This window comes from Dermacentor silvarum, chromosome 1, assembly GCF_013339745.2.
Source record: "Dermacentor silvarum isolate Dsil-2018 chromosome 1, BIME_Dsil_1.4, whole genome shotgun sequence".
NCBI classification, from domain to species: Eukaryota; Metazoa; Arthropoda; class Arachnida; order Ixodida; family Ixodidae; genus Dermacentor; species Dermacentor silvarum.
The window spans coordinates 388,822,878-388,849,964 of NC_051154.1; the positions used below are offsets into that span (position 1 = coordinate 388,822,878).

The following is a 27,087-nucleotide window of genomic DNA, read 5'->3' on the forward strand; positions in this document are numbered from 1 at the left end:
AGGAAATATCGTAATCATCGCTGAATGTTTTTTTTTCTTTTTCTTTGCTGCGCTGCGCTCCTCCAGGGGTGGTTTTTATCGCTCTGCATTGGATGATTTACCGAAGTCACGTGCCATAATCGGTCGCGTTTCACGCATTGAAATTGAAGCACAGATGATTATGCATGTTAACTCCATTCTCCAAAAGGAAGGGGGAGCTCCTTCGAGTGAAAGTGCTCGCGCATAGGCTTTCCTTTGAAATTTCAATTACACGCCGTGGGTGCTCAGTGGCTACGGTGTTGGGCTGCTGAGCCGGAGGTCTCGGGATCGAATCCCGGCCACGGCGGCCGCATTTCGATGGGGTGCGAAATGCGAAAATACCCGTGTACTTAGATTTAGGTGCACGTTAAACCCCACACTGTAAAAAAATTTCTTCAGTTTACGGTGAAAGTTGAAGGTAAAACGTTGCCGGACACTTTTCCGTAAATGAAAAACAGCGTTTCCATCAAACGGATAGTCTGTAAAAATTTTTTCCGTTGAATGGAAAACGGAGAGTTCCGTCAAATGGAAAACGGAGAGTTCCGTCGAATGGAAAACGGAGACTTCCGTCGAATGGAAAACGGTGATTTCCGTCGAATGGAAAATGGTTATTTCCATAGTTGTGATCACGGAATTGTCTGTATTTTCCAAATACAAAACGGTGAGCTCCGTAGAACGGAAATTCTGTAAATTGAGCACCGTACTTTCCTAATTAAAAACGGACAGACCGTAGTGAGGAAAGGTATGCACATAAAACACAAAAAGAACAGAAAGGAAGACAGAAACACATTTTTTTTTGTTCTTCTTGTGTCCATGTCTTCTATGCTTGCGTGCCTGTACCATGAATCCGTACGAACTTGTTCAGCTTTATCTTGCTTCGTATCAACAGGTGCAAAATTTGTTTTGTAAATGATGATGCGGGTGTATATCTCCAGCAAATGAGAAAATTGTTTGTTTCATTGAAATAAGTTATACCAAGTTGTACATTACAACATGGCTAACTCACATCAGATATAGCTTGAAATGGGGCAGAAATCAATGCACATAAGTGGACATACACCACACTGAAAATGCTGTGTGTGCACGTTTCCTCCTTGTGTAACTGTCTTCTACACCGCTTCATCTTCGTGTCAGTGTTGGCATGTTGCATTTGAATTCTGTACATGACGTGTACAAAGCATACATACAAATTCGTGCCCAAAAAGCAACAAGCCACCTGAATCTGAACGAAACTGCGTGTTTATTGTGCTTTACTGAAAAAAACTTGCAAGACACTAGAAATGGGCTGACTAGAAGGATTGGTTGGGAATCGGAATGACTGGTTGCTTGCAGATGCCTCCTGCCTTTGCCTGAAAAGGAAAAAAAACAATCAATTAAGACACTCTATTAGTAGTAAAATCTCGTTACAAGAGACACTCGGTTATGAGAGACATTTCAAAATGGTTTGGTTGGTTTTCCTATGTTCGCCATGTTAACAACATTGTATACAAGAGACATGGTTACAAGAGACACTCAGTTACTAAGGACAACTTTTTTTTTATGTCCCTAGAGCAAATTCTTCACTATTTATAAGAGACACAACCCAGACACGCTCACATAATGCGGCTAACGTCGTACTAACCGGTATGCGCTGCAATTTTCACTCCCTTGGCTCTATTTTGTTTCGTTCCGCAGCCGGCTGTCATTCCTCACATTGTTGAGACTACCAATTTCACTGAATTTTCTGCCATTATGCTTCTATAATCGTCGTGCTCTCACACCGACTCTGTGACAGAGTACCATTGAGTTGGATTTCTGTCACAGCATATACGGTGCTGGTCGCTTTGTATGCCGGTAATCAAACTCTGGAGCCATAGCCATGTTTCCATGAGACAGCACTGTTCGCATCAAAGATGAGTTTAAACACACTTTGGTGCTCATGTATAATAAAGTGGTCTAGTCCGACTCCTCAGTGTTTTTAGAATTTTGGTTACAAGAGACCTTGGTTACAAGAGACATGTTTCCCGAGTCCCTTGGGTGCCTCTTGTAACAAGGTTTACTGTAGCACCATCATCACCGTTTTTAGTCAGATACATCAACAATAAATTATTTCCAAGTCACAAATGTAACTACCAGTCCTCTAAAAAATGTCATACTCTGCCTTGTTGGTATATGTTCCTAGCCTTATAACATGAAAAACTTCAGATGAAATCTACCCAAGTTATTTGATGGCTCACTTGGAACAGGCAAAACTCTCACGTGCACATTGACAGTCAGAGATTACATTTTCTGCATGTAGGTAGAGCTACCACGACCCCCACCATACTGCGGACCATGGCTTTCAACTTTCACTGCTCTAATAGAAAACCTTGCAGATTCCACTGTTTTCTCAAAACAATGAAGCACTCTTAAAACGAGCTCAAACCACTCATGTTGTACAATTCCGATGCAAAAGCCAGAGGTACTGTCCAGATGACCAGCTTATAAATTAGCAACAATATGAAGAAAGCATGCCTTGCAATACAATATGTGTGCCTTTCAGCCTCTTTCAGATTTGGTTGGTTTTTGTCATGAAAGTATCAATGTGAAATATACTTTTTACTTAAGCAATGATAATTGAAAGTTATGGTCGTCAGTGCGTCAACATACTATCTCCACCCCCTTAAAAAGTTATAATTGTAGACACACCACCCAAGGTCAATCCACATAAGTCGCTGTGTTCCCCCCAAAATTTCCATTTTGTCAGTCTGTGCTTTTCGAAGTAACCTGTAGCACTTTCGCGACGTAAATGAACCTGCAACAAGTACACATGGACCCCATATGTGGCAGCTACAGGCAGTACCGTTTATTCTGTCCATTCCTTGACTGGCAACCCCAGAACCAAACAAATAATGCAACATGTCGTTCCAGACAGCATTACTTGGGTGACGTGCTTAATTTGGGAATTCCGCCTCTCCTAAAGAAATTTTAAAGTAAAGCTCAAACTAAAGCAATGTCCAAATATGAGCGCTTCTTGTGGATTTTGAGAGTCAACGAGGGCAGAGCTATTTGCCCAAATGTCTGCGACTTCAATGGCAACAGGATGGCCAAATTCCGTGCTGTTAATAGATGCAGAGAAAAACACACTGAACATGTGCAATGATGTGTTTTCAAAGTTTTACTTTATATCGTAGCAGGGATACTCCTTGGTAATTAGTTGGAATTCATGCTATTTGCCTGCAGTCTGTGCCAAAATATTCTTAGAGCCATAGCCACAACACTTTTTCTTTGGGATTAATCAAAATACGGATTTGGCAGAATCCAGAAAAAAATGCTTCCAACTGAACAGGTGCTTCTATATTTTATTTTCAAAGACAATTCTTTTTCTTGCGAAACTAACAATGAGGGTAGCTATAGGGGATTGTTTGTATGGCATCTTTTATTTTATTGCAGCGCAAGGCTGAACAACAGGTACAACAGAAAGGCACATTTGACATGCACACAGTGTTAACTTCCAACATCAGATTTATTTCCTGTTCTCGTCACTATATATACCCTCAAAACGTCATACAACACGTGTGAAGGCACGGTAAACATGAACTAAAGAAAACCAGGAACCACACGCATGCAGTTTTTTAGCCACACAGATTGACACATGTACACGTTTAACGCGAACAAAGATAATCAAGCTCTTTCGAGGATAATGAAATTGAAGGCTTACTGATTGATGCATGCGTCACCAAATGTTGATATGTTTCAAGTGTCTATAGTTCAGCGCATTATCTTGCACCTGCTTCTATTCATGATGACTGCTTTTTTGAATCTAGGTTTGCACTTATCTTTGGCAATGAAGGGCAAGAAAACCGTCAGCAGCCAGGGTATTTAATTTGTTATTGTGTTCTCATAGCCTGTCATTTATACATCTAACAGTTTGGCCAATGTAGGACCCTCCACACCCAAGAGGAATGCGGTATACAACACACGCGATATAATCAATGAATTTGCTTTTATGTTCCTTCTCGCATGCAGTATCCAAAATTCTTTCTGGCCTTGACTTCCCACACAGGCTCATTAATTTAGTAGGTGTCGAAGAAACAACATTGATGTCACTCCTTCCAGCAATCTTTAATCTGTGGGAGAAACTATGTATGTAGGGCATGGCAGCAATCTTTTTCTTTATATCGGTACTTGTACCATATACCTGCTCAGAACCTTTTTGCTATGCCTTTTTAAGTAGTCCTGCTGCGACTGACATGAGCACGTGGCTCGGGTAAACAAAGCCACTTAAACGTGAGACTTGCCATTCGACGCAATCGTGCATTAGGTGCAGGATAGCCATGTGACGGGAAGTTTGGATTCCTTAACATCAATTTTGTGCTCACCGATAACAAAACCTGCTGGGGTTAAGAACCTAGGGCAAGTAAGCCACTTTTACCATTTCATTCCGTGCATACAAAACTTGAAGAGGGGGAATCATGAAGGTGTGTTTCAGTGAAGCGCTCAAGAAGCCATGCCGGCACCTAATGCACAATAGCTTCAGATGGCAAGTCTCACGTGTAAGCGGCGCTGGTTACCCGAGCCAAGTGAAAAAAGGTTCCGAGCAAGTGAATGGTACAAACACCGACATAAAGAAAAGAAAGGTTGCTGTCATCCCCTACATACATAGTTTCTTCCACAGAATAAAGATTGCTGGAAGGTCTGATATCAACATAGTTTTTTCAGCTCCTAATAAATTGGGGAGCCTGTGTAGGAAGACAAAGCCAGAAAGAATTGCGGATACTGCATGCGAAAATGAACACAAAAACAAATTCATTGATTGCATCACGTGTGTTTTATACGACATTCCTTTGAGTGTGGACGGTCCTACAATGGTCAAACTGGTAGATGTATAAATGACAGGCTACGAGAACACAATAACAATGTAAATACCTGGCTGATGATGGTTTTCTTGCCCTTCATTGCCAAAGATGCAAGCGCAAACCTAGATTAAAAAAAAGTTATCATGAGTAGAAGCAGGTGGAAGATGATGCGGTCTTTGTTCGCGTTAAACGTCTACATGTCTGTCAATCTATGTGGCTAAAAAACTGCATGCGTGTGGTTCCCGTTTTTTTTAGTTCATGTTTACCGAGCTTTTACACATGTTGTATGGCGTTTTCAGGGTATATATAGTGATGAGAACTGGAAACGAATCTGTTGTTGAACGTTAACGCTGGCTGTGCGTCAAATTTGCCTTTCTGTTGTCCTTGTCGTTCAGCTTGCGCTACAACAAAATAGAAGATATCACTGATTTCATTGTCGTCAGGCTCGGGCACAAAATAAAATTTGTTCACCAAAATTAAGTGGTCACCAGGCATGTCTAGTTGAATTTATCTGAACATGCTCTACTGTCGGTGGTGAAGATGTTGCCAGTTTAAAGGGCTGCAAGAAGGCACTAGTTATGTTTTATAGGGCAAGAAGGCAACAGAGTATGTTACCTAAGGCAAGTAGTCACAGGAATCCTGGATCAGTAGAAGAAAATTTAGAAAATAATAATTGGTTGGAACATATATGTCACACACTTCTGAGTCACCAAGCGCTTGTCTTTGTCTCCCTTTCTTGTGCCTGTGTATTTTTATTGCGCTAAGTTACTTGTTCATTTATGCACTATGATGATGAACTTGTTTTGGAAAACTTCAAATGTGTACCTGACGTTTGACTCCCTTTTGCATGTAAGTAAACATTATGAACTTGTCGCTGTGAACAGTCATCTCCATTTGCTGTACACTTGTGATATAGGGTTAACAGTATTTGAAGGTTTGTGCATTAAGGCAGGAGAGCAGCACTTGCTGGATGGCTCATCAATTAATTTGCAGAAAAATGCAGCAGTGTGCAACGATTGCATCACTAATGACCTTGAAAATCCTGTTAGTTATTCATTTGTAAACACCTGTTGTCAAACAGCCTGCTGACTAAAGGTCTGAACACGTTATACAGAATTATAGCAGGTACTACTACACGAAAGAAAACCTGTAATAGAACCTACCAAATACCGTATCAGTGTAGTGGCAGGTCAAATGGCTCCTCAATGCTTGTGTCCTTCCTGGGAGAAGGAAAGAAATTTTAAGCTTACACTGACAGCACCAAACCACACAAACGTAACTGCCACAGGACATGAGGAGTTGTAACTAGATACAGTCAACCTGCTTAACCATCTCATAGACATTCAACGACAGAATGTACCTTCATGGAGCCTCTAATCTATGAAATTCATGCTGTAATACAAATATGCTAGCAGACAGAATCAAAATTGCATGCATGGAAATTCTCAGGAAAACTATATTTCCTAGCTACCACAGTCCACTCCTTGTGAAGTACAAGTGACGGTCTAAGCTACAATCAGAAGGTGGAAAATTCGGGATCCTTTCTAGTAAACAACTAACCATATCTCTACCTGTACTCAGCCATACAAAGGTGAATCACCAGTACTATACTGATAAAGAAAAGTTCAGAACTGCTGCTAAGTGAGTGCTATAAATAAATGATTTCGAATTTATCTTCATGTAAGACTAGGCGTGTTAACTTTCTTTACATTACATGAAAGACTGGTCAGAAAAATATTGCATTCAGTCAATATTGTGATTTGCAAAACAGTAGTAAGAGGTTAAGGTTGGAGACCCTCAGGTGGTATGTTGCGATGTTTCGAGAAATTGTTTCAAGGAGCCTCTTTCCTTAACCCTTTCACATGCCAATTAGTTGTGTTGATTGAAAACTTAGCTTCACCGCATTTCTTACATCTTCATATTCATAAAATGCTTACAGAAGTACAATAGATTAGGAGTTTTCAGTTCTTTAGTGAGTTTGTCAAGTTTATGGAATGTGCACTCCATGCAAAAACTCAGTGCAAGTACATCAGATTTGCAAACATCAACTATTTCATGTCTACCAGGCTTGAAAGCACCTATCCAGCCATTCGAAAATTATGACTGCTGCAACACACTGAAAAACGATGAAAGAAGTGACATACATACAATTACATACACAAAGCAAAGTACCCAACCATCTACCTTCATACTTCCTTTACTAAAACAATTTGCCTGTGTAATTCAAACATGCAGCACTATTTCAATTAGAAGAGTTTGAAGATGTACGGGACACATTTTAAATATCCTTACTTTAATCAATGCCATTGCTATCAATGCACTATCTTGGTGTATTGAATTGTGTGCATAGCGTCGGAAAGGATTAATCATATTCACGTAATCTTTACTGAAACTCAAAGCATAATACTCATATTTGTTTACAGTTTTGTGATGAGACAACACGACAGATGCGGGAGTTAAAAAAGCATCTTTATAAAATGCTGTAGAAAGCAAGTTGAAGCAAGTTTCTACAACCTCTCGCAATACCGAGCTATTTCCCATGGGTGTTCTAACAGTTCCTTGTAACATGATGCACTGTTTTCACAGACATAGCTTGAATCTTTGTATCTCAAGTTTTGGAAGCAACTTATGAATTGCTATAACAAGCAGATTTGAAGCCCCTACCCAGACTGCACAGCCACTTTAACACCACGTGTAATGAATTATGTCATCCATATGGCACAGTTTCCGATTATATTCCCAAGCATGAATCTTATAATTGCAAGTTATGTAAGAGTGTACCTATGCGATTACTTGGGGACAGCACGAAAAGACGGGAGAAGGCTAGACAACATGAATGCAGGCAAAGAATTTTGTTTACAGACAAACATATATATACTAGGCTTGTTGTCCTGCGTAGTTGCAGCTGCTGGATAGCGGGATAATGTAAACAACAACCGCACAGTTGATGAACTGCTGTTCTGCCTTTTGCTACACTTTGCGTCAAGGCTCGGTCCGAGTCACCCTTTTCGCACAATGTACCCCGATTGCTCGACGTGAAAAATAAAAGGAAAGTTCCAGCTTTCCCAACAGTCTCTTTGACACTATGACTGACCTTGTGAATATGATATAACAGTGGACACCCCACTTTAAGGAAATGTTAGACATGAGTTCAGAAGCTCTCCTCCACTTGGTGATGCCTCGATTTCTTGAGGACGCCTTTTGGTGTTCCTGTGATGAGCTTCACAGCGAAAGAGTGTGCCGATGCGGAAGGCAGAATACCCTCCTCCAAACATTGGGCATAGCTCCAGCATACATAACACTAACCAAAGAAAACCCTGCGGTCCAGGAATGGAAGATCACTGTCTAGTGGTAGTTTTTCCCCGTACGTGAACTCATCTAGCACTGCAGAGAAGACAGGAAGAAAATCACTCTACCCATTTAGTAGCCTTACTTCACCTAATATAGAGGAGAAAGTTGCCAATGAAGCAAAATAACTTTACTACACTGGTGCCCACAATAGCTAGTGTTTTACAGTTACCTGACAGCGTTTTTGTCTGTGAGAAGTTGCCAAGCAAGGCTACTCAAGGAGTTCAGCCATTTTTTAATGTCTCCTCCACAGTGTCAGGTGTGCTCATGGAAGTAAAACTGCTGGAAGGCAAGCTCCAATATCTGGCTTGAAGGTATTCTGTGGTGAGCATCGTGCTGGATCTATGCCCCACACTCATAAGTGTCTTGGCCTTTCCTATTAGCGCACTTGAACACTGAAGCGTGTTGTTGCTACAGGAACACAAGGGCACTACCACGAAGTGGAGGGGAGCTTCAAGACCCAAGTATGGTTGCTTTTAACAGTGTGTTCGCACTGCCTTTCGCCATGCGTTGCCAAGAAGCATTTAACGGAGCTGAACATAGGTGAAGTCTTCAGTCGGAGTACTTCAAGGAAGCCAAGGCCTATCACTGCTATGCAATAGGTACACAAAGGAAGCTGTCAATTCAAGCAAATTGCTAGGGAGAGTTGGAACTACCTTTTTATTTTCAGGGCCAACAAACTGGTCAGGTACGAAAATGTCAACCGGACCAGGTCAAGACGAGAAGTTTGCATCAAGAAGTATGTGCTGGAGATCATAGGAAGTGCAGTTGGTGCTGTTTACAACATCCTACTGCCCTGCAGCAGCAATTATGTAGGATTAACAGGACGACGACACAAGGACTATCTTAGGAAACACGCACAGACCCTCGACCCAAGATGGGGAAGCAACGTAACTATTGATGCTGCTTTGTGCAGTTGTATATCAAGTTTTGAGCAATGAAGAATCATCATGACACATGTTCAAAACATACAAAACTCGCAGAATAGCCCCCGCATATGCTAGTGTGTATACACTTAATCTTCTAGACAAATTAAGGTATTTCAGATGAACTGCTAGAGCGTTCTGAACTGGGCTGGTTGGTGCATGTATAGGAAGGAACTGAATGGTGCCATAGACAGGATAAAGGGAATGTGTTGCTGTGCCCTTCACCTTCACTTCATTCTGGCAGTAGTGCTGTTCATTCCCTTCAAAATATTCATATATTTTGGTCATCTGACCACGTGACACAGCTGTGCGCTGAAGCTATATTTTACCTTGTTATGATACCTTCCAATGTCACACGCAAATCCGTCGAGGCATCTTCACCTATTATAGTAAGCTGAGCAGTGGCTAACAGTGAGCTTAACTGTGGCTACACTTAGTTACCATGGAGCCCATGCATGACAGTGTTAGAGGTCAGTATGCAGGTGTTTTTGCATACTCATAGAGGCAAACTAAACGAAGAATTTTTATTGGTGCATGTTTTATCTGTTGCCTCATATCCCGAAATCTGGTGCTATTAGTGTTTTTTGAACACAACTCATGTGCAACCGAGACAAGTATGAAACAATCCCACTTTCAAGTCGACGTCCTCATGCTGAACCAATTGGTTGCCCCAGGAAGAACAAAACATCATTTATCTTTTGGATGCATCTGCAACAATTATTATACTTGTATAGGCATTGTCATTCAACCAACATTTGCAGTCAATGTCCATTAGGACTGTATATGCATGACTGATATACAATAGAATGGCACAGCTTACCAGAAGAAATAGCACAATGCAAGACTGCTTTGCCACTGGTGTTGCAAGCAGGCCCCCATGACTGAGAAACTGAATGCAAGGCGGCACACAGACATCCTTCACTGGTGCAACAGCTGCAAATGAAATACTGATATCAGTTACTTTCTGACCGGTCATCCAAAGCAAAGCACAAACATTTTTATATACAATTACACTATTGCATATAAGCTCGTCACTGAGTTACTGTTATTGCTGTGAGATAGCTCACAGTATTTTATAAAGTGCTAATGGCCTCGTTTAACTTTTTGCAAAAAAAAACTTTATGAAGCACTTTCTATTAGAAAAATGAGCTGACAAAAATTCTGCCCTGCATAACTTACAACACATGCACGCATTTTAGAGTTATTGCAGTGATGCGTGTAAGCTGAAAATTAGTCTATGCAACTCGAGACAGTAAGTGTGAACCTCCCTTCAACATCAGTGTTGACATATAGTTTGGTTTGTTTTTACACTTGTTAGGAATATATATAACTTTGGAATGTCCGTAATGCACGTTTGGCCACCACTATCCTATGTCAAGGTTAAGTTCAAAATTACTTTTCGCATGCATTTGTTTTACAATTACGGCCGCATATGGGCAGAACTTAAGCGGCAATCCTCCCTCCCAGAATACGTGATATGCTGACGTACTGCGTCAGAACGTTAATCGTCAGCCTGGTAGCTGTCAAAAAAAAAACGAATACAGATTGCCAGGTAGAAAATAATCCGTTTTCTTTGCAATGACTCTTAACGGGTATCACGCGGACAACTTTCAGTTGCGATCGTGCACGATTGCTCGGGCTCTGCTACAAACGAAAGGGCACCGTGTGACACCCATGTTCCCTACCACTGCAGGTGGCACAAGGTTATGGCAGTAAGCACGCTCCACCGTCATTTGATTGTAATGAAGGGGCATTCACATCGAACATGCTCAGAGGTCTTCATACATGAGCAATCTTCCAATCCCGGGCGTGAACACTGCGATTATGCACGCCCAGCCAAGGCACTGCGTCCGAAGCTTATAATAATGGCTAAAAATTTCACTGTGATGCAATGCGTCACCGAATATTGGTAACATAACGTTGCACCGCGTCGAGAGAGATACTAACGGGTACAACGCCTTCACTTAATTTTGGAACGCCGAGCACACAGCACAACACAGTACTAACTGGAATGCTAACGTCCGTAAACCAGCGGCCACATTAGACGACAAAGGAGCTACTAGAGGCGTCAACGCCGCTAATATTGCCTACACGTCTCAGTTGTAGTGAGTATGCATTCAACACAACAAATGAAACACCCCTTTATCACAGACTCGCAATGTCGCTTTGTCAATCCTCATGGCCAAGGAATCTCGTTAAAGAGCGTGCTCACACAACACAATTGAGCCCATCACCGGCCATCGCGGAGTATTTCGCACGCGCGACGTGCACCAACAACGAAAAAAGGACACTTAAATCACTTACTTGTGTAACAATCCAGCGCCGATTCCTTCCTATTTAGTGTGAAATCACAAATGCGACAGGAACACCACCTCCACCGTCCGCCATTAGCGAGTACTCGTACAGTTGTTTGTGCTGGAGGAATCCAACCCAGCGTGTAGGCGCGATGAAGGGGTGGTAAGCAGCGCCACTGCTCAAACCCTACCTGCTTCTTTTTGTGTGTTTACTATGCTCGCACGCGAATAATGTTCAAACAGCGTTATCTATGGTGATATATGTAACTGGCAGTGACAGTAGACAGTGTCTTTTGGTTATATTCTTTGCGTGTTCATTTTTCACTAGTAACATGTTCAGTTGCCCTCCTCATGAAATTACGGACGGCTCTCCGTATTTCAAAAACGGAGCTCACGTCCGTCTTTTTTACGTAGAATACCGCCGTTTTTCATAAACGGAGCTCACATCCGTCTTTTTTACGTAGAATCCCGCCGTTTTTCATAAAACAGAATGGTCTACGTAAATTTTACGTAGGTTTTTGCTGTAAAATTACGGAAATTTTTTACAGTGCAGGTGGTCGTAATTTCCGGTGTCCCCCACTACGGCGTGCCTCATAATCAGATCGTGGTTTTGGCACGTAAAACCCCATATTTTTTTTTTAATTTCAGCTGTTTTTGCACAGTTGTGGCGCAGTGCTAGGGTGGCTAGAAGGGGAGGTGTGAATACCGGCGGCGCTTTCCTGCAGGCGCGCGTGACCCCCTTGCGCACCGATGCCACCAGGGGAAATATGGCGCTACCGCTCGCGGCACGTGAAGCATAGCCGCGCCGGCTGGCCGGCCTCGCCTCGCCTCCGTGCCTTCGCCGTCAGTTTTGGTCTCGTCGCCTGTTTTGTGGTGTTTCTCGCGATAGATAGCGTGTTGCACAGCGTCGTCGTGGCATTGCCAATTGCCATCCTAGTATTATTCACGAGGCCTTTCACGTTAGCTCAATCTGATCACCACCGCGTTTTTTTCCCTTAGGTTTATCGTTCGCGACTTTATTAATGGAACTGCAGTCTTGATACCACGTCGCATCAGTAGCGCACCCAGGATCTCTGTCAGGGGGGGGGGGTTGAAAGTTTGCCAATACCATCTAAACAGCACTAATTTCGATTATTTCACGGGAAATTGTCAAAGAATGTGCTCTTTGCGAGTGTGCAGACGATTGCGCGTCCTGCATCTTAGTTGCAGCACTCAAATGCGTAAGGAAAGAAAGGGGGTTAAACAAAAGGGGGGGTTAAGTCGGTCTCAGGGGGGGGGGGGGTTACAACCCCCGAATCCCCCCCCGTCGGTGCGCCACTGCGTCGCATTCATGCCCTCTCAGAAGATGCCGTGCCCACAGTATTTCCGAACTTGCCAAAATACATTAGCATGACTCTGACGAAAGAAAGAAAAAGATGTCTCACACGCTCCACGGGTCCCAGGTTCGGCACGCAAACCACTCCGGTATAGGCAGTTCCGCCTACTATATCTCCTGTATGCCTGGACTACATATTCGACTCTCTGAGTACGAATAAAGTATTATTATTATTATCTTACAAGAGAAGCGGCGCTTGTCTATTGACAAGACGGGGGAATGCATGCCCACCGGCAGACGTGGAGGCTGTAAATATACAGCGGGATGGAATGCCCAGTCCAGTCGCAGAAGAATTGTTCATTATCGAGCTTAAGCGACCTTTGGAACTGTGGTCACTGCAAAAGTTTAAACAAAACATTGCTCGTTACTGAACTGCAGAGTTTGCATTGAACGAAATGCTGCGCCTGTTGTGTTAACCAAAATGGTAGTGTTCTTCATTGGAGAAGGACTTGCCAGCTGTAGCATCTACTTGGCTGGGCAGCTTCACAACGAAACCGTTGTGGAATCTAAAGAACAAACAGAAGGGACCTTGGGGGCCTTTTATATCTATCAGAACCATTCTACAAGCTGGTAAATTAATGCCCTTATTGAAAACAAACTCACTCGTTTGCATGCCAAAGCTGTGGCAAAGTTTATGCAGCTGATCAATTGGTGATGTGCCAAAAATTGGTTGCCTAGAGCATTCTGCTGCCCTGACAGCATCAGTTGTACGTTTTTATTGCGTAATAAGGATTAATTTTTTGCTTAAAGGTCTCATTCAGCAGGGCACTGAGAATAAACTAAAAGCACTGAAATATTGCGTGTTGTAGGTCAAATTTTCCCATAGTTGTTTTCCTCACTTAAATAAACGATTTTATGACCAGATCTGTTGCTGTCTGCAATCATAGTAAATTGCTTATTTGAGCGTCGAAAGTGCATGCTACACGTCTTCAAGCGCTGGCACAAAGTGGTTTGTCCGTCGAGAAGTAATCGGGTAATGACTGCAGTTTACAGGTCGTACGTACGGCACGCGTAGGGTGATTACTGCTGACCTCGACGACGACGGTCGCATTTTGAGGGAGTCGAAATGCAAGGCACCTGTGTGCCGTAAGGTGTGAGTGCGCGTTAAAGAACCCGAAGTGGTCGAAATTATTCCAGAGCCCCCAGCCCCTATGATCCTGATCCGGAGGGAAAAAAAACGCGTTTGAATCTATCGACGCAATGCGAACTGGGCCCGTAAAATCTCACAGGAGTAGTGATGTGGGCTGATAAAACGTTGTTTCATGATAAAGGCGTATATTCCATGACGCTCGCAGACGGCGCGCGATACCCGAGGCTGGCGATGCGCTCATTTCGGTTGCGTGCCTTCCCGCGCCTCGGTCAACAGCGCCGCCCTGCGGCATCGGTGCGCTGAGGGGTCACGCTTGCGCCGCCGGTATTCACACCTCCCCTTCTAGCCACCCTAGCAGTGCAGCGGTTGATACTTTTCAGACAACAGCCGGTGCGTGATTAACGCCCTGGCCACGCTTCTTTGTTTGCAATGCCCAAACCCTGTGAGCTGCCCTTTAAGTGCCCGTACATCTGCTACGTATTAAATTTGCCGGCACTTACGTCACGGTTGTAGGGAGCTCCGATGGAGGGTGAGTACTTGATCTGGAGCGTGCCGGGTCCGGGGACCACGAAGTCCTGGCTGTTGTACTGGACGCCGAACGCGTGGCGCGCGATGATGATGGACCTGCGCCACTGCTTCACGAGCGGAGGGATGTTGCGGCAGGCGATGGACTTCTGGAACACGTCACCACCGAGGGCGTTGCGAATGACGCCGTTGGGTGACATCCACGTGCGCTTCAAGTGGTACTTCTCGAGAACGTCCTTCTCGGCCGTGAGGGCGGCGCACTAGACTCCGCCCACGTTGTGTACCTTGAGCGCCTGGGCGGCATTCAGGGTGACCGTGTCGTTGGTCTGGTTGCGATGTTCGATTGACAGATCGAAAGACCTCAGGTCGGCGTCCACGTACTTCTCGACGAGCCTCTCCCAGACCTGGTCCCAGACGACGCGTGCCATGTCTCCACCCCGCATCTCGACCACGGGCCCGCACTTGAGTTTCTCCATGGGGGACAAGGGACAGCAGGTCAGAACAGCGGGCTAGAGGCCTTGAAAAACGAGCGCGTTCGTCTCGCGGTAGTCGTGCTCGTGATCACGAGCTGTTGTTGTTGGTGTAGCCTATCACGCATGTGGCTCCTACCCACGGAGGGGGATTGGCCAAGAAATGGTTAGATTATTCCAAATTAATATGGAGGATGCATTTCCGAATATCTATGGAATTAGTATTGAACAGCGTAGAGTTATATGTTAAAGTAAATCAAGAAAGTCATATCGAATGAGTAATAATTAATTTGAAAGTACAAAAAAGGATAGAATTTAGCAGCGTATTCGTTTGGATTCTGTAAGGAACGTTTGGACGGCGAAGCAAGCATCCCTGTGGCTGAATCCCAAAGTGGACGCCCCGAACGAAGGAATATTAGGTTCTGTTAAGTCCAGGCCAAGCCTTCGAAAAGGTATTTCCAACAATCGTTTTCTTGCCGCAGTAAAGCGGCGACAAGATAGAAGAAAGTGGTGTATCGTCTCTTCCTCATTACAAAACGGGCAGAGGGGGGAGGGAACCAAACCCGACCTGTGTAAGTAGAAATTTAGGGAGGGTATACGGCAACGTAATTTGGTGAGAGAGACCTCAAGCATCTTTGTGTTACGGGATTCGCTACGCCAGGGAAATATCAGGTGCTTATAATCTGGAGAAGCAGTCTGAACTGGGTTTGATAAGGCTTTTCTAATTGATCGCATCCGAAATCTAGCCGCCGTGATGTGTGGTGTCACTGGTAGAATAGGAAAAATAGGGCCGGAAAGTGAGGTCTTTGCCAGTTTCATTAAAAAACAACCCTTTATGACCAGGTACCCAAATCAAATGAACACATTGCACATGGGCAGGAACTAGCAAGTAAAATAGTTTTAGCATAGGTGAATCATTAGTGGCGGTAAGGGAAGAGCATACAGAAAGAGAGTCAGTAAGGATAGCAGCTGTTGTAGTCGTTTGGTCTAATTTACGTAAAGCTAGGATTACTGCGAAAAACTCGGCCAGAAAAATAGGCACAAAATCGGGCAATCTTAAAGAAAAATACCAGTCGAGTGCAGGACCAAATATCCCAATGCCAGTCTTTTCCTCGCTCTGTGATGCATCTGTTGCAATGATAATATTTGTTCCTAGGGAGCTTAGGTGGTCTTGTAACATGGAGTTTAAGATGCTGTAAGGTAGTAGTTTTGCGTGGTTTGGGAAAATATCGTCGAACCTGATATCCAGGTAATTTGAATGCGTATTGTTGGGAAGCACATCGCGAATTTGCACATTTAGTGGTTCATGTAATTTTTGCACAAATATAATCTGTGGTGTATGAAGCCTGGGCCAATGAACGGGAAAAAAAAATTTTGCACCGGAGATGAAAATTATTTGAGGACGGTTTAATGGTGATTCATATAGTCGTAAGAAATTCTGAACGGTGAGAAGGTGAAATCGGCATAGAAAAGGTGGGATTCTCGCTTCCAGATATAATACGGCATTTGCAACGTATTTTGGAAGGCCTAAGCACAGACGTAGCGCCTCTCGCTCTAATAAAACTAGCGGTCGAAGCTTGTATGATGGAACACCTGAGAATAAAACACAGCCAAATTCTAATACTGGACGAACGTACATTTAATATACCATCAAAAGGGATTTTCTTCGCATACCTGTTCTTCGATTGCTTAACTCGCGCAAAATGCCCATTGTACGAGCTCCTTTTGTTGCAAAATATTCAATATGCGGCCGCCAGTTAAGATTTCCGTTATAGATAACTCCAAGGTACTTCAGTGACTCTACTTGTGGGATATCTTCGAGATGATAGTTAAGCGATTCGTATACTGGGTCTTTAACCGGAAAAACAAGGATAGCACACTTGTTAGCGTTCAGGTTTAAGTGTAAGCTATCCAGCCAGCCTTCCAGTTTCTTTAGATAGGACTGCAAAATTTCGTAAAGGGAGTATAGGTCACTAGCCATACTAAAAAAGGCAATGTCGTCAGCATAAACGTAGGTACTGACACCTGGGTGAACGGGGATTCCGCTCAGTAAAATATTAAATATTATTGGTGAAAGTACCGATCCCTCAGGCACACCTCTTGTTTGCTTGTGTTTACCAGATGAATAGCCGCTTCGAAAACAAAGGAATTCCCTGTCTTTCAAAAATCCATGCACCCATGCTACAATATATCCTGGAAAGCCATGGCCGTGTAACCGATTTGTTAAAATTGCATGTTCAATGCTGTCATAGGCTTTACATATATCTAAAGTAACTAACGCCGCATATTGTTTTTTCTGTCTGGTGATGTTAATGCGACTTTCAAGGTCTACATGCGCGTGCCATATTGAATAGCCAGATCTAAATCCAATTTGACAAGGACTCAACAATTGATTTTCATCAATAAACTTTATTATTTGCCCGTGAAGCACTCTTTCAATAAGTTTTGCTATGTTTGATGTCAACGCAATTGGTTTGATGTTGTCAATAGTATACCCTGCCCCTTGCTTTTTAAGTAACGGAATAATTTTGGCGATCTTCCATTCATGTGGAATCCATGCATTGCTAATAGAGTAATTTAGCAACTTCAGAAGCTCACGCGGGGCTTCTTGGAAGAAAATGTTTAACATTGCATTTGTTATTCCATCCGGGCCAGGCGCTGTAGTTGGTAACCGTAACATGACCTGTGGTAGTTCCTAATAGGATATCTCTTTGTAGTCCCAGAATGTAGGAGTAAAAACAGAATTTTGAAGACGCTTTGTGAACCGGTTCTCCAATACTTTAGCCAATAGGTCTAAGGACTCCTGCATTTCCTGTGCTGTATAGACAATTGAGTCTACATTAACGCTCAGTGGGAGTCTGTTTCTAGATCGAAGGAAATAAAATAAAGCACGTTTGTTTTTGGATTCAGATAGATAATCAAAATGTTTTTATCGTACTCACCTTTTGCGTGTTTGACAGTACGTTTGAAGGTTGCCGAAATAAATTGATAATCTTTCCAATTTTGTGGGCTCTGATTATGTAGAAGTTTTTTCCAAGCAGCTTTTCTTCTGCGATAAACTCGTGAGCACTCATTGTTCCACCAGGGACTAGATGTGCGTTTAGCTGTCTGAATTACGAATTCAGACTTTTGTCGGGACATCCGTAACGCTGAACAAATTTTCAAGCCAATTTCTTCGTCATTAGTATTAGTTAATGACGCAATGAAAGAGTGTAAGCAGTCTTTAAATTTTTTGCAATTAACAAATATTCTGTCTTGTCGTTCAACTGATGTTAATGGGCATGCAATTTCGAAGTATACCGGGAGATGATCACTGTTTGTAGAGAAATCAATCGTAGTCCAAGATGTCACGGCAGTACTTGTGCTAGAAAACGTCAAATCTAACACTGAGCGAGATTGGCCACGGAAAAATGTGGGTCGTCTCATATTTAGGCATGAAAGATTTTTATCTATGGTCCATTCCCATAGACGCGTCCCACATGCACCTGTTCTGTAACCCCATGATACGTGATGCGAGTTGAAGTCACCTGTAAGGATGACTTGATTTTTGCAGCTAGCAAGCGCACTATCCAATTGGTATCTACTGTGTACGCCCGTAGGGAAATCAGCATTTATAATGGAAAAAGTACGGTAGCCTGGTATGCTAAGGTGTACTGCCAAAATTTCACATTCCGGAGACATTAACTTGAAAGCTATTTTAGCCTTATGACAGAATTTAGATGACAACAAAATCATTAAACCACCTCCTAGTGAAAGGCGATCTAATCGAAAAGGTCGAAAATCTTTAAAATTAAAATTTTTCTCAGGAGTAAGCCAGGTTTCTTGTAAAATTATTACGTCAGGGTTAAGATGTGTTGTTAAGCAATTTAAGTCTATTGAAGCAGAAATCAAGGAACGACAGTTCCACTGTTGCACTTTTAAAGAAGCTATGGTGATGATCTAATTGATATAATTACTTCAGCGACTACCGTCGCAATGTACTTTCTTGGATGCCAGAATGAGAAATAGGATTACCCTTCTTGTTTTTGGAATAGGGACAAGACGCTGTTACTGGAGAACCCGTTCGCTTATGCGGCCGGGTATCATGACCTGTTTCCATGTCATCCTGTGAGTCTGTCTGACGCGAAGAACAAGGATCGGATCCAACAAACATTGGGTCCGATCTGGTATTCGGCGCTAAGACTGAACTGGCTACCTGTTCTGCAGCACAAGCAAGCGATTGGGTGATTGGTGTTGCGGCTGTTTGCAACAGCTGTGTCATCTGAGCGGTAAACACTTGGGAAATGCATTCTGTAACAGTTTGAACAATATGTTGCATAGCCTTTGTCATCGCTTTTTCCACTGCTGACTCAATGAGTTTAGACAAGTTGTCTTCACTTAAAGTCGACTGCCTCACAGTGACGCCAGCGTATCTAAAAGCTCTGTCCTTGATGACTGCAATAGCCTCTTGCCGCGAACATCTTCGCCTGTCAATTACCTCGAGTACCAGCATTTCATTAGCTTTTGCCGAGCAGTTTGCATAGTCAGCCGCATGGTTTCCTCCACATAGGCAGCATGTTTCGGTTTCAGCTGTGCACTCATTAGGGGAATGATCATCACCACAGACGCGACAGCGTGCATTTGATTTGCAGCCTCCTGCACTATGGCCAAAACGCCAACAGTTCCGACACTGAAGTGGACGGGAAGGGAGAGGATCCACTCTAAAAATAAGTGGCCACACTTTTAGTTCAGATGGGCAGGACATGCCAGCAAACGTAGCAATAACCGATTCAGTGGCAACTTTTTGCCCGTTTACGAGTCGGTTGCATCGGTATACGGCTATGACACCAGCATCAGACAGCTTCTCGAGAGTCTCAGTTGGGCTCAATCGAAAGTCTACGCCCCGGACAATGCCTTTAGGGCAGGCGCGGATCCAGGGGGGATGTCCGGATGTCCTGACCCCCCCCTCAGATTTCTGCATCGCCCCCTCGCTGACCGGGGGATGACCCTGTCGCAATAAATATGGCCACCAGCATTCTTCAAAAGTATTTTTCGCGAGTACCAGTGGTAGCAGCCATGTAGAAGTAAAGCTAGCTCGCTCACAAGCTTAGTTGTATTCCGTAGGGGTGTGGTGTCCCGAAGTTGCCGTAGTTACTTTTTCTCATGAACACCTTGGACCTCCTGGGACTGGCCGTGCCCTACTCGTCCCGTCGGTGGCGTCGAATGAACGAGGGGACGTCCCTTTTGCCAAGCACGCCGATGTGCGCGCGAGCGCCTTCGCGCCTGATTAACCAAGTTCCCCCTCGGGGTGTCATCGGTTGCCTCATTGGCTGTCATCGGTTCCCCGACCAACCTGCTTAATGAAAGAGATCTCTCGCTGAAGTGTTCACATATAAATAATAACACTAAACTAAGAACTACGCATAGGCAACTTTCTTTAACTGTAGTTAAACTTTTTTTAACTGATCACAGTTACACTTTGACAATATCCAGCACGAGCACAGTCCCGTTCGTACGCTACAAGTTTTTCATTGAAACTTCGCAGTTTTATTGTCGTACATTAAGCATAGGAGGCTCAAACCCGCCTGATCCGTTTGGCTGAGTGGGCGTTCTCGCGGAGCGGGGCAAAGCCTCGAGCCGCGTCTGCGAAGGGGGGGGAGCGTGACGTCAGCGGCCAACGCCAGCGCGCGGGCCTAGGATGGCGTCGCGTGGTTAGAGAAACGGGAGCAGATGCGCTCCTTGTGTAAAAGGATGACGTCGAGTGGGAAACAAAACATGAAGACACTGGCTCGCGCTCTCGGCTAACACGCCACATCGTTGTTCTTGTAGGTGGCGTCGTGAGTCTTCATACGCGGTGATTCGCATATTGTAAACACCCAGCGTAGTGGTTGCCGCGTTGGAGCGGGGCGAACGCTCCTCTAGTCAACACAACACCTCGACTCAAGAGGAAAGATAGCACCTCCATCCCTCCAAAGAAGTGGTCACTGAGCTTCATGATCATGCACGGGAATTCTTTAGAATTGTCGCGTCTTTATCAGTCGAGAGGCGGCGCTGTGCTTAACAAGGAGGAGCGGAGGAACAGCTTCGAGTCGAGGGCTGATTGAGTATAGGGGAGTTAGTGCTCCAAATCAAACGAAGGTGTATCAGCCGAAGACGAAGAATCTTCTTAAGGAAATCAAGGTGTCCCAACAGAACTCCAAAAACAGACGCCTGCTTACGCATTTATAACGAACCTGCAACAGATCGTCCCAAATTTTATTTTAAGAAACAATGCAGGGTAGATGTACCAGGTGTTCAAAATTAAACTTTATGGTTTTCTTACAATTAGGCACTGGGAGGCACGTGTAGACCATCTGCGCAAATAAGTTATGTGGCCAGGGGGACACAAAGGGAGATGATAATTATCGCTGTTACCAGCCGAATTTACTAAAATTTAATAATTAACTTTTTATTGACTGCAGTAAGTGTGTGTGTTTGTATTCAAAAGTTAGAGGCCGTCGTGTTTCTACACAGTTTTACTTGGAAGAATTTTTCTAGCATGTCTGTGCTCCGAGATATCCAACTCCAAATTTTAATTGTCGTTCGCATGATTACGCATGCAACTTGCAAGAGAGTGAGGATCGGTGCAAAGCTCCTCCCTGATGTGACGCGGCTGTTGCGTGCGGCGTTTAGCCTGACAACAGGGCGGAGGCATTGGCAAAGATAACTGTCCTCCTTCCCCTCAAGGCTGGTGAAATGAAAAAAAAAATCGAGGAGCCCGTAAGCGCTGTCGTAACACGCAACCGCGCAGCCTGTAAAGATGGCGGCAGCTGCCATGCCGAGATAATTGGCGCGAGCGGAGAAGCCGGAGGGCACTGCGTGTGCGTAATGGTGACTAGATGACCGGGAATGGTCCTTGCCTGGGCTACGCAAATAAAGTGACTGCTGATTTTTAATGGCGTTTTTCACTGGTCGATCTGGAGCAGGATTTTTTGCCCCACGGCTGCGAATCCGAATTTCACTGGTCGATCTGGAGCGGGTTCGCGCTTTTCACTGGTCGTTTCGGATCAAATCGCTCCGCGCCGGATCGCTCTCACTTGCTCCGCTGCCGAGGCGCGGATTCGGGCGGAAATAGGACGAAAGGATACGTCACTTCCGCTCGGTGGGGGACGGTGATCTTGGTGGCCATTAAAACATGCAGAGCGGAAGTTGATTTTTGTGATGTGTGTGCGCAGACTTCCGGTACGATCCAGCGCGGAGCATTTTCGCTCTTCGCTGGCAGATTAGGGTTGGTGAATTGCGAGCGCTCGCTCCAGGATTTCGGCGGCCATCAACAGCAGCAACCTTTTAGCTACGCTAACGAATATTTCATACTGCCGCTTTTCATTTCATTCATTTTACCCTCAGGGCCAATTGGCATTACAGAGGGGAGTGGGTTGTTATACAGAAAAATAGTTGAAAAAAAAAACTGTCAGTACAGTTAATTCATACAAATGAAACTCGTAATTATACAATGCACACAGAAATAAGTGAACAAAAAAAGTAATCAGTACAGTTCGTACAAATAAAGGTCGCAGTTATACAATGTTAGCTAATGCATCATGGAACATGTGATTATCGTTAATACTAACAATGTCAGCGGGAAGTTCGTTCCATTATTTTGACGTACGAGGCAAAAATGAGTTCAAGAAGGTCTTTGTGTTGCATGATGGAATACCTACTTTGTGATGATGATCGATGCGGCGAGATATGTACTGTGGGCGAAGGAGTAGTTGGTCATGTAGGAAAGAATGGTGATACAACTTGTGAAACAGTGTTAAACGAGAAACTTTTCTGCGAGATGCTAAAGAAGGAAGTGCTAGGGAAGTTTTCATGGCGGAGATGCTCGCAGTTCTGTCATAATTACATAATATAAAACGAACGGAGTTATTCTGGACGAGTTCAATGGAGGTTACAAGATTGTCATAGCTTGGGTCCCACACGGCTGTAGCATATTCCAGTTTAGGGCGTATTAGTGTCTAAAAATCTGCAACTTTAAGCCACATGGGGCAGTAGAAAAGTTACGACGTAAATAGCCAAGCATGCGGTTAGCATTGTTAATAATCTACTCAATATGTAGCGACCAAGTTAGATTAGTCGTGATGTGAACTCCTAGGTACTTATAATAGATAACAGGATCCAAAGGAATGTTATTAAGATAATAAAGAGGAGAGCTAGTGGAAGTTCTAGATACACGCATGACTTTGCACTTTTTAATATTTAGGTCCATTAACCATTTTGCGCACCAGTTAGATATAGCTCGAAGGTCAGATTGCAATAGCTTAGTGTCGTCATCGTTAGTAATTTCGCGAAAAATGACACAGTCATCAGCAAAGAGGTGAATGTTAGATGATATAACTGATGAGAGGTCATTAATATAAATGAGAAATAACAGGGGCCCTAAGACAGAACCTTGCGGAACGCCGGAATGAACTTCGCAAAAAGAAGAAGTATGGCCGTTTGCAGCAACACATTGTAATCTCTTAGTGAGGAAACACGCAATCCATTTAAAGACGTTACTGTCAAGATTTAGTTGGTGCAGTTTGTAAAGTAACACTCTATGGCAAACCTTATCAAACGCTTTTGAAAAGTAGACGAAAATGCAGTCGGCAAGCGATGATTGATCAAGAATCTGATGTAAATGCTGCGTAAAGGATATTAACTGTGTTTCACATGAATAAGTTTTCCGGAAGCCATGCTGTGCTGACGTGAAAAATGAATTAGATTCTAAAAAATTGACTAGGTTTGTAAATATTATGTGCTCGAGCAGTTTGTAACAAATACTAGTTAAAGAAATAGGGCGGTAATTAGTTGAGCAGTTATTATTACCAGATTTATGCAGTGGAACGACTTTCCCAATTTTCCATTGTCTAGGAAGTGTAGACATATCCAGTGACTGTTGGAAAATTTTTGTTAGTATAATGGAACTGTGAGCACTAGTATTTTTCAAAAATTTTGTGTTAATACCATCATAGCCAGGAGAAGAATCATTCTTAAGTGCTTCAATCAGTCGTACGACGCCAAGTGGTTCAACAATCATTGGTGATATAGGTAAATAATTGTGTGAGCTCACAGTAGGTAATTCATTATGGCTATCCACAGAAAAATGTTTAATGAAAGATTCATTAAGAACAGTGGCGCAATGGTTTTCACTAATCTGGTTACCGGATGAGTCTATCAAGGAAATATGGTTGTCAGATGGTGGGTTAATGACTCGCCAAAAATGTTTTGCGTTAGTTTCTAACATAGACAGCAAAACGTTAGTAAGAAAGTTATCTTTAGCGGATTTGAGCGCACCTATGTAGATGGCCGATGCAGGTTTGTAAGCAGCCCGGCGGGGGTGTTTAGTAGGCAAACATCTGGCGGCTCGATAGAAACGTTTCTTTCGGTTAGATAGACGTTTGATATAAGTATTGTTCCATGGCGCATGTGCGTTTGACGCGATAAAGCGATTAGGGATATATTTATTTGTTAGACGTTCGACTTCATTTACAAACATATCCCAGTTCGACTGCACTGAACGGGTATCAAAATTGCTTAAAAAGATGTCTAAAAAATGTGCTAGTTCACTGTTAATCATGTCAAAATTGGCTTTCTTGTAGTCCCGTATCCTTTTCATTTTTTTTGTTTGCCTTAGGAAAGGGTGCATTCAATGAAAACGAAAGTAATGAATGATCACTGATGCCTGGCGCATAGGTGATAGCGGTAACGAAATCTGGTCGAGTCGTTAGTAGTAGATCAAGAATGCTAGTACTGTTATTTGATGTCCTGGCCGGCAACGTTACTAGTTGCGTTAGAGAAAAAACTGAACATCTAGTTTGGTGTTGTCATGCACAAATCTCATGACAACACTTCAACCATCAAGATTGAATGCCCTAAAAATGTTCAAAATGCCTCCCTTCCACAGCAACACAAAGCATAAACCGCTCTCGCGTCGACTCGATAACTCTGCGCAGTACGACAATTGAAATTTGGAGTCGGATATCTCGGAGCATGGACACGCTAGAATAATTCTTCCGGCTGATACTGTGTAGAAACACAACTGCCTCTAAGTTTTCAATACAAACATACCCACTTACTGCAGTCGACAAAAAATAATTGTTCAATTTTAGTTAATTGGGCTGCTCACAGTGATAATTATCACCTCACTTTGTGCCCACCTGGCCACTTATTTGCACATGTGGTCATCGCATGCCTCCCAGTGCCTAATTTTAAGAAAACCATAAAGCTTTGAACACCCTGTATTATCAGGCACAGCCGCCAAGCACATGGCTGTATTGAGTAACGTCCCTTTCCTATAAGCTCGGAGAAACCGATACCTGGCTTCGCTACAGGTCTTCCTCTTTCTGGGGTTTCACGTGCAAAAACCAGTTCTGATTATGAGGCACGCCATAGTGGAAGGCTCCGCATTAATTTTGACCACCTGGGTTTCTTTAACGTGCACTACAACGCAAGCACACGGGCGTTTTTGCATTTCGCCTCCATCGAAATGCGGCCGCCGCGGCCGGGATTCGATCCCGTGATCTCGTGCTCAGCAGCGCAACGCCTTAACTGACTGAGCCACCACGGCGGGCTACAGGTGTTGCGCTAACCGTATAAAACGCGGGTTCATCGTGAGCAGAAACGGCGCATTTCCGTAAATAAGAACGGCTACTATCATCATCATCATCATTGACAGAAGCTGACCCCCCCCTCAGAAAAAACCTGGATCCGCCCCTGCTTTAGGGCATGCTAGATGGGGAGGAATGAACGCACTCACTGGCACAGATGCAAAAATCTTGCTCTTTAGGAGGTCTGCAACACAGGTCGGATCTGATGACCTACAAACTATCCCACCTCTTCCAAATTGTCGGACATCGCTTATCATTTGGAAGTGACGCGTCATGGCTTGGAGCTCGGCCTGGACAGCCTGTGGGTTGTTCAGCCGGATGAATCCACAACTCGAGGGCACCAGCGCGACAGGGATGCTGCTAACACCGCTGCGGAAGAAAGATTCCAAAGGCAAATCATCAGGAGAAAGGGAGGCTGACCAAGGGCTGGGCCCTTGCCCAGGAGAGTTTTTAGACATCAGCGCTGCTTCAAGCACTAGGTAAGGCCTGTAAATATGAGATGATTAAGATGAGTAGGTCAAATCCACCCAAAACTCAGCCAAACAACCGCGCAGTTAGCTTGCCAGTAGACTTCTGGGTCTTCGAGCGCCGTTCGAAACCGATGTGTGGAGAAATTACTGCCACGCGTCTGCTTGCTTGCATGCTTGCCTCCGTACGCCAGCGTCGTTTAACCGTTCGAGAAGATCGTGCCTCACGCGGCCAACAAAAAAGAGAAGTTTTTACTTTTAAGATTACATTTAATATGGCAGCATGCATTCAGGTTAAGCACTTCAAATATACATCAGTGCATTGCAAGTTTGTTGCCTGAATTACTGAAAATTAAAGGAAATTATTCATTAACACCTTCAAAAATTCATGGCACAGCATTACACTGCTTGGATTACCCGCAGATTGCATGCTCCCAGAAGGATGCTGATGATGATTTCCTCAATATGGCACATGCCCATCACTAGGGGTGGGTCAAGAAGCGGGCGGTATAATTAACGTAATACAATATCATATGAAGAAATAAAGGGCAATATAGGTGTTATAAATAGAAATCATAGAGTAATCGTGCGGGATTGAATTAAGGTGTTGAAATAAAACTAAATTTTGCATCAGGAATATGCAATAAATGAGGAGGACGATAACAATCTGAAGGTGTTTATTTGGCAGAGCTCGGAGTAGCGCAACGTCAACGGTCAGGGCAGTGACAGCTTCCAAGCACGAGAGCCGTTGCCAAGCAAGAGTGCTCGACCCACTAGCGTTTTGATCCGGTAGTGCTCAACCCACTACCGTCTCTCTACTTCGCTACAATCACCCCCGGGAGCGATAAGGGAGCCGTCCGGCGACCTAGCAGCTCGTCACGATGGCCGGGTCGTAGTAAGGCTTTAAACGTTCGGACATGGACAATGTCTCGTCCACGGCGGCGCATGTCTGAAGATGGCTCAACTGGTTCTATTACATATTTCCAGGAGATGCGCGTTCGAGGACACGACAAGGGCCATCATCTTCAGAAACAGTTTTGATGAGAGGCCAGGGGCAGTGAAAGGGACTGAGAACCACACGAGCACTCCCGGATCGAAGGTGACGTTGAAAGTGGCGTCACCGCGAGTGCTCCTCTGGCGGTCTTGATCA

At 44.0% G+C, this 27,087-nt stretch overlaps 1 protein-coding gene and 1 long non-coding RNA gene across 2 annotated transcripts; both read right to left on the reverse strand.

Moving 5' to 3' along the window:
* Positions 1 to 623: 623 nt before the first annotated feature.
* Positions 624 to 11,512, reverse strand: LOC125942467 (uncharacterized). The gene is made up of 4 exons (XR_007465133.1): positions 11,414 to 11,512; positions 9,930 to 10,042; positions 5,999 to 6,055; positions 624 to 1,367 (listed from the first exon to the last, which is right to left on the reverse strand). It is a non-coding gene; the product is annotated as an uncharacterized LOC125942467 (long non-coding RNA).
* Positions 11,513 to 14,341: 2,829 nt separating this feature from the next.
* On the reverse strand, positions 14,342 to 14,869 carry LOC119446227 (isocitrate dehydrogenase [NADP] cytoplasmic-like). The gene is made up of 2 exons (XM_037710598.1): positions 14,678 to 14,869; positions 14,342 to 14,629 (listed from the first exon to the last, which is right to left on the reverse strand). Exons 1-2 carry the CDS (start codon positions 14,867 to 14,869, stop codon positions 14,342 to 14,344), a joined length of 480 nt encoding a protein of 159 aa, XP_037566526.1.
* Between the last annotated feature and the right edge of the window lie 12,218 nt (positions 14,870 to 27,087).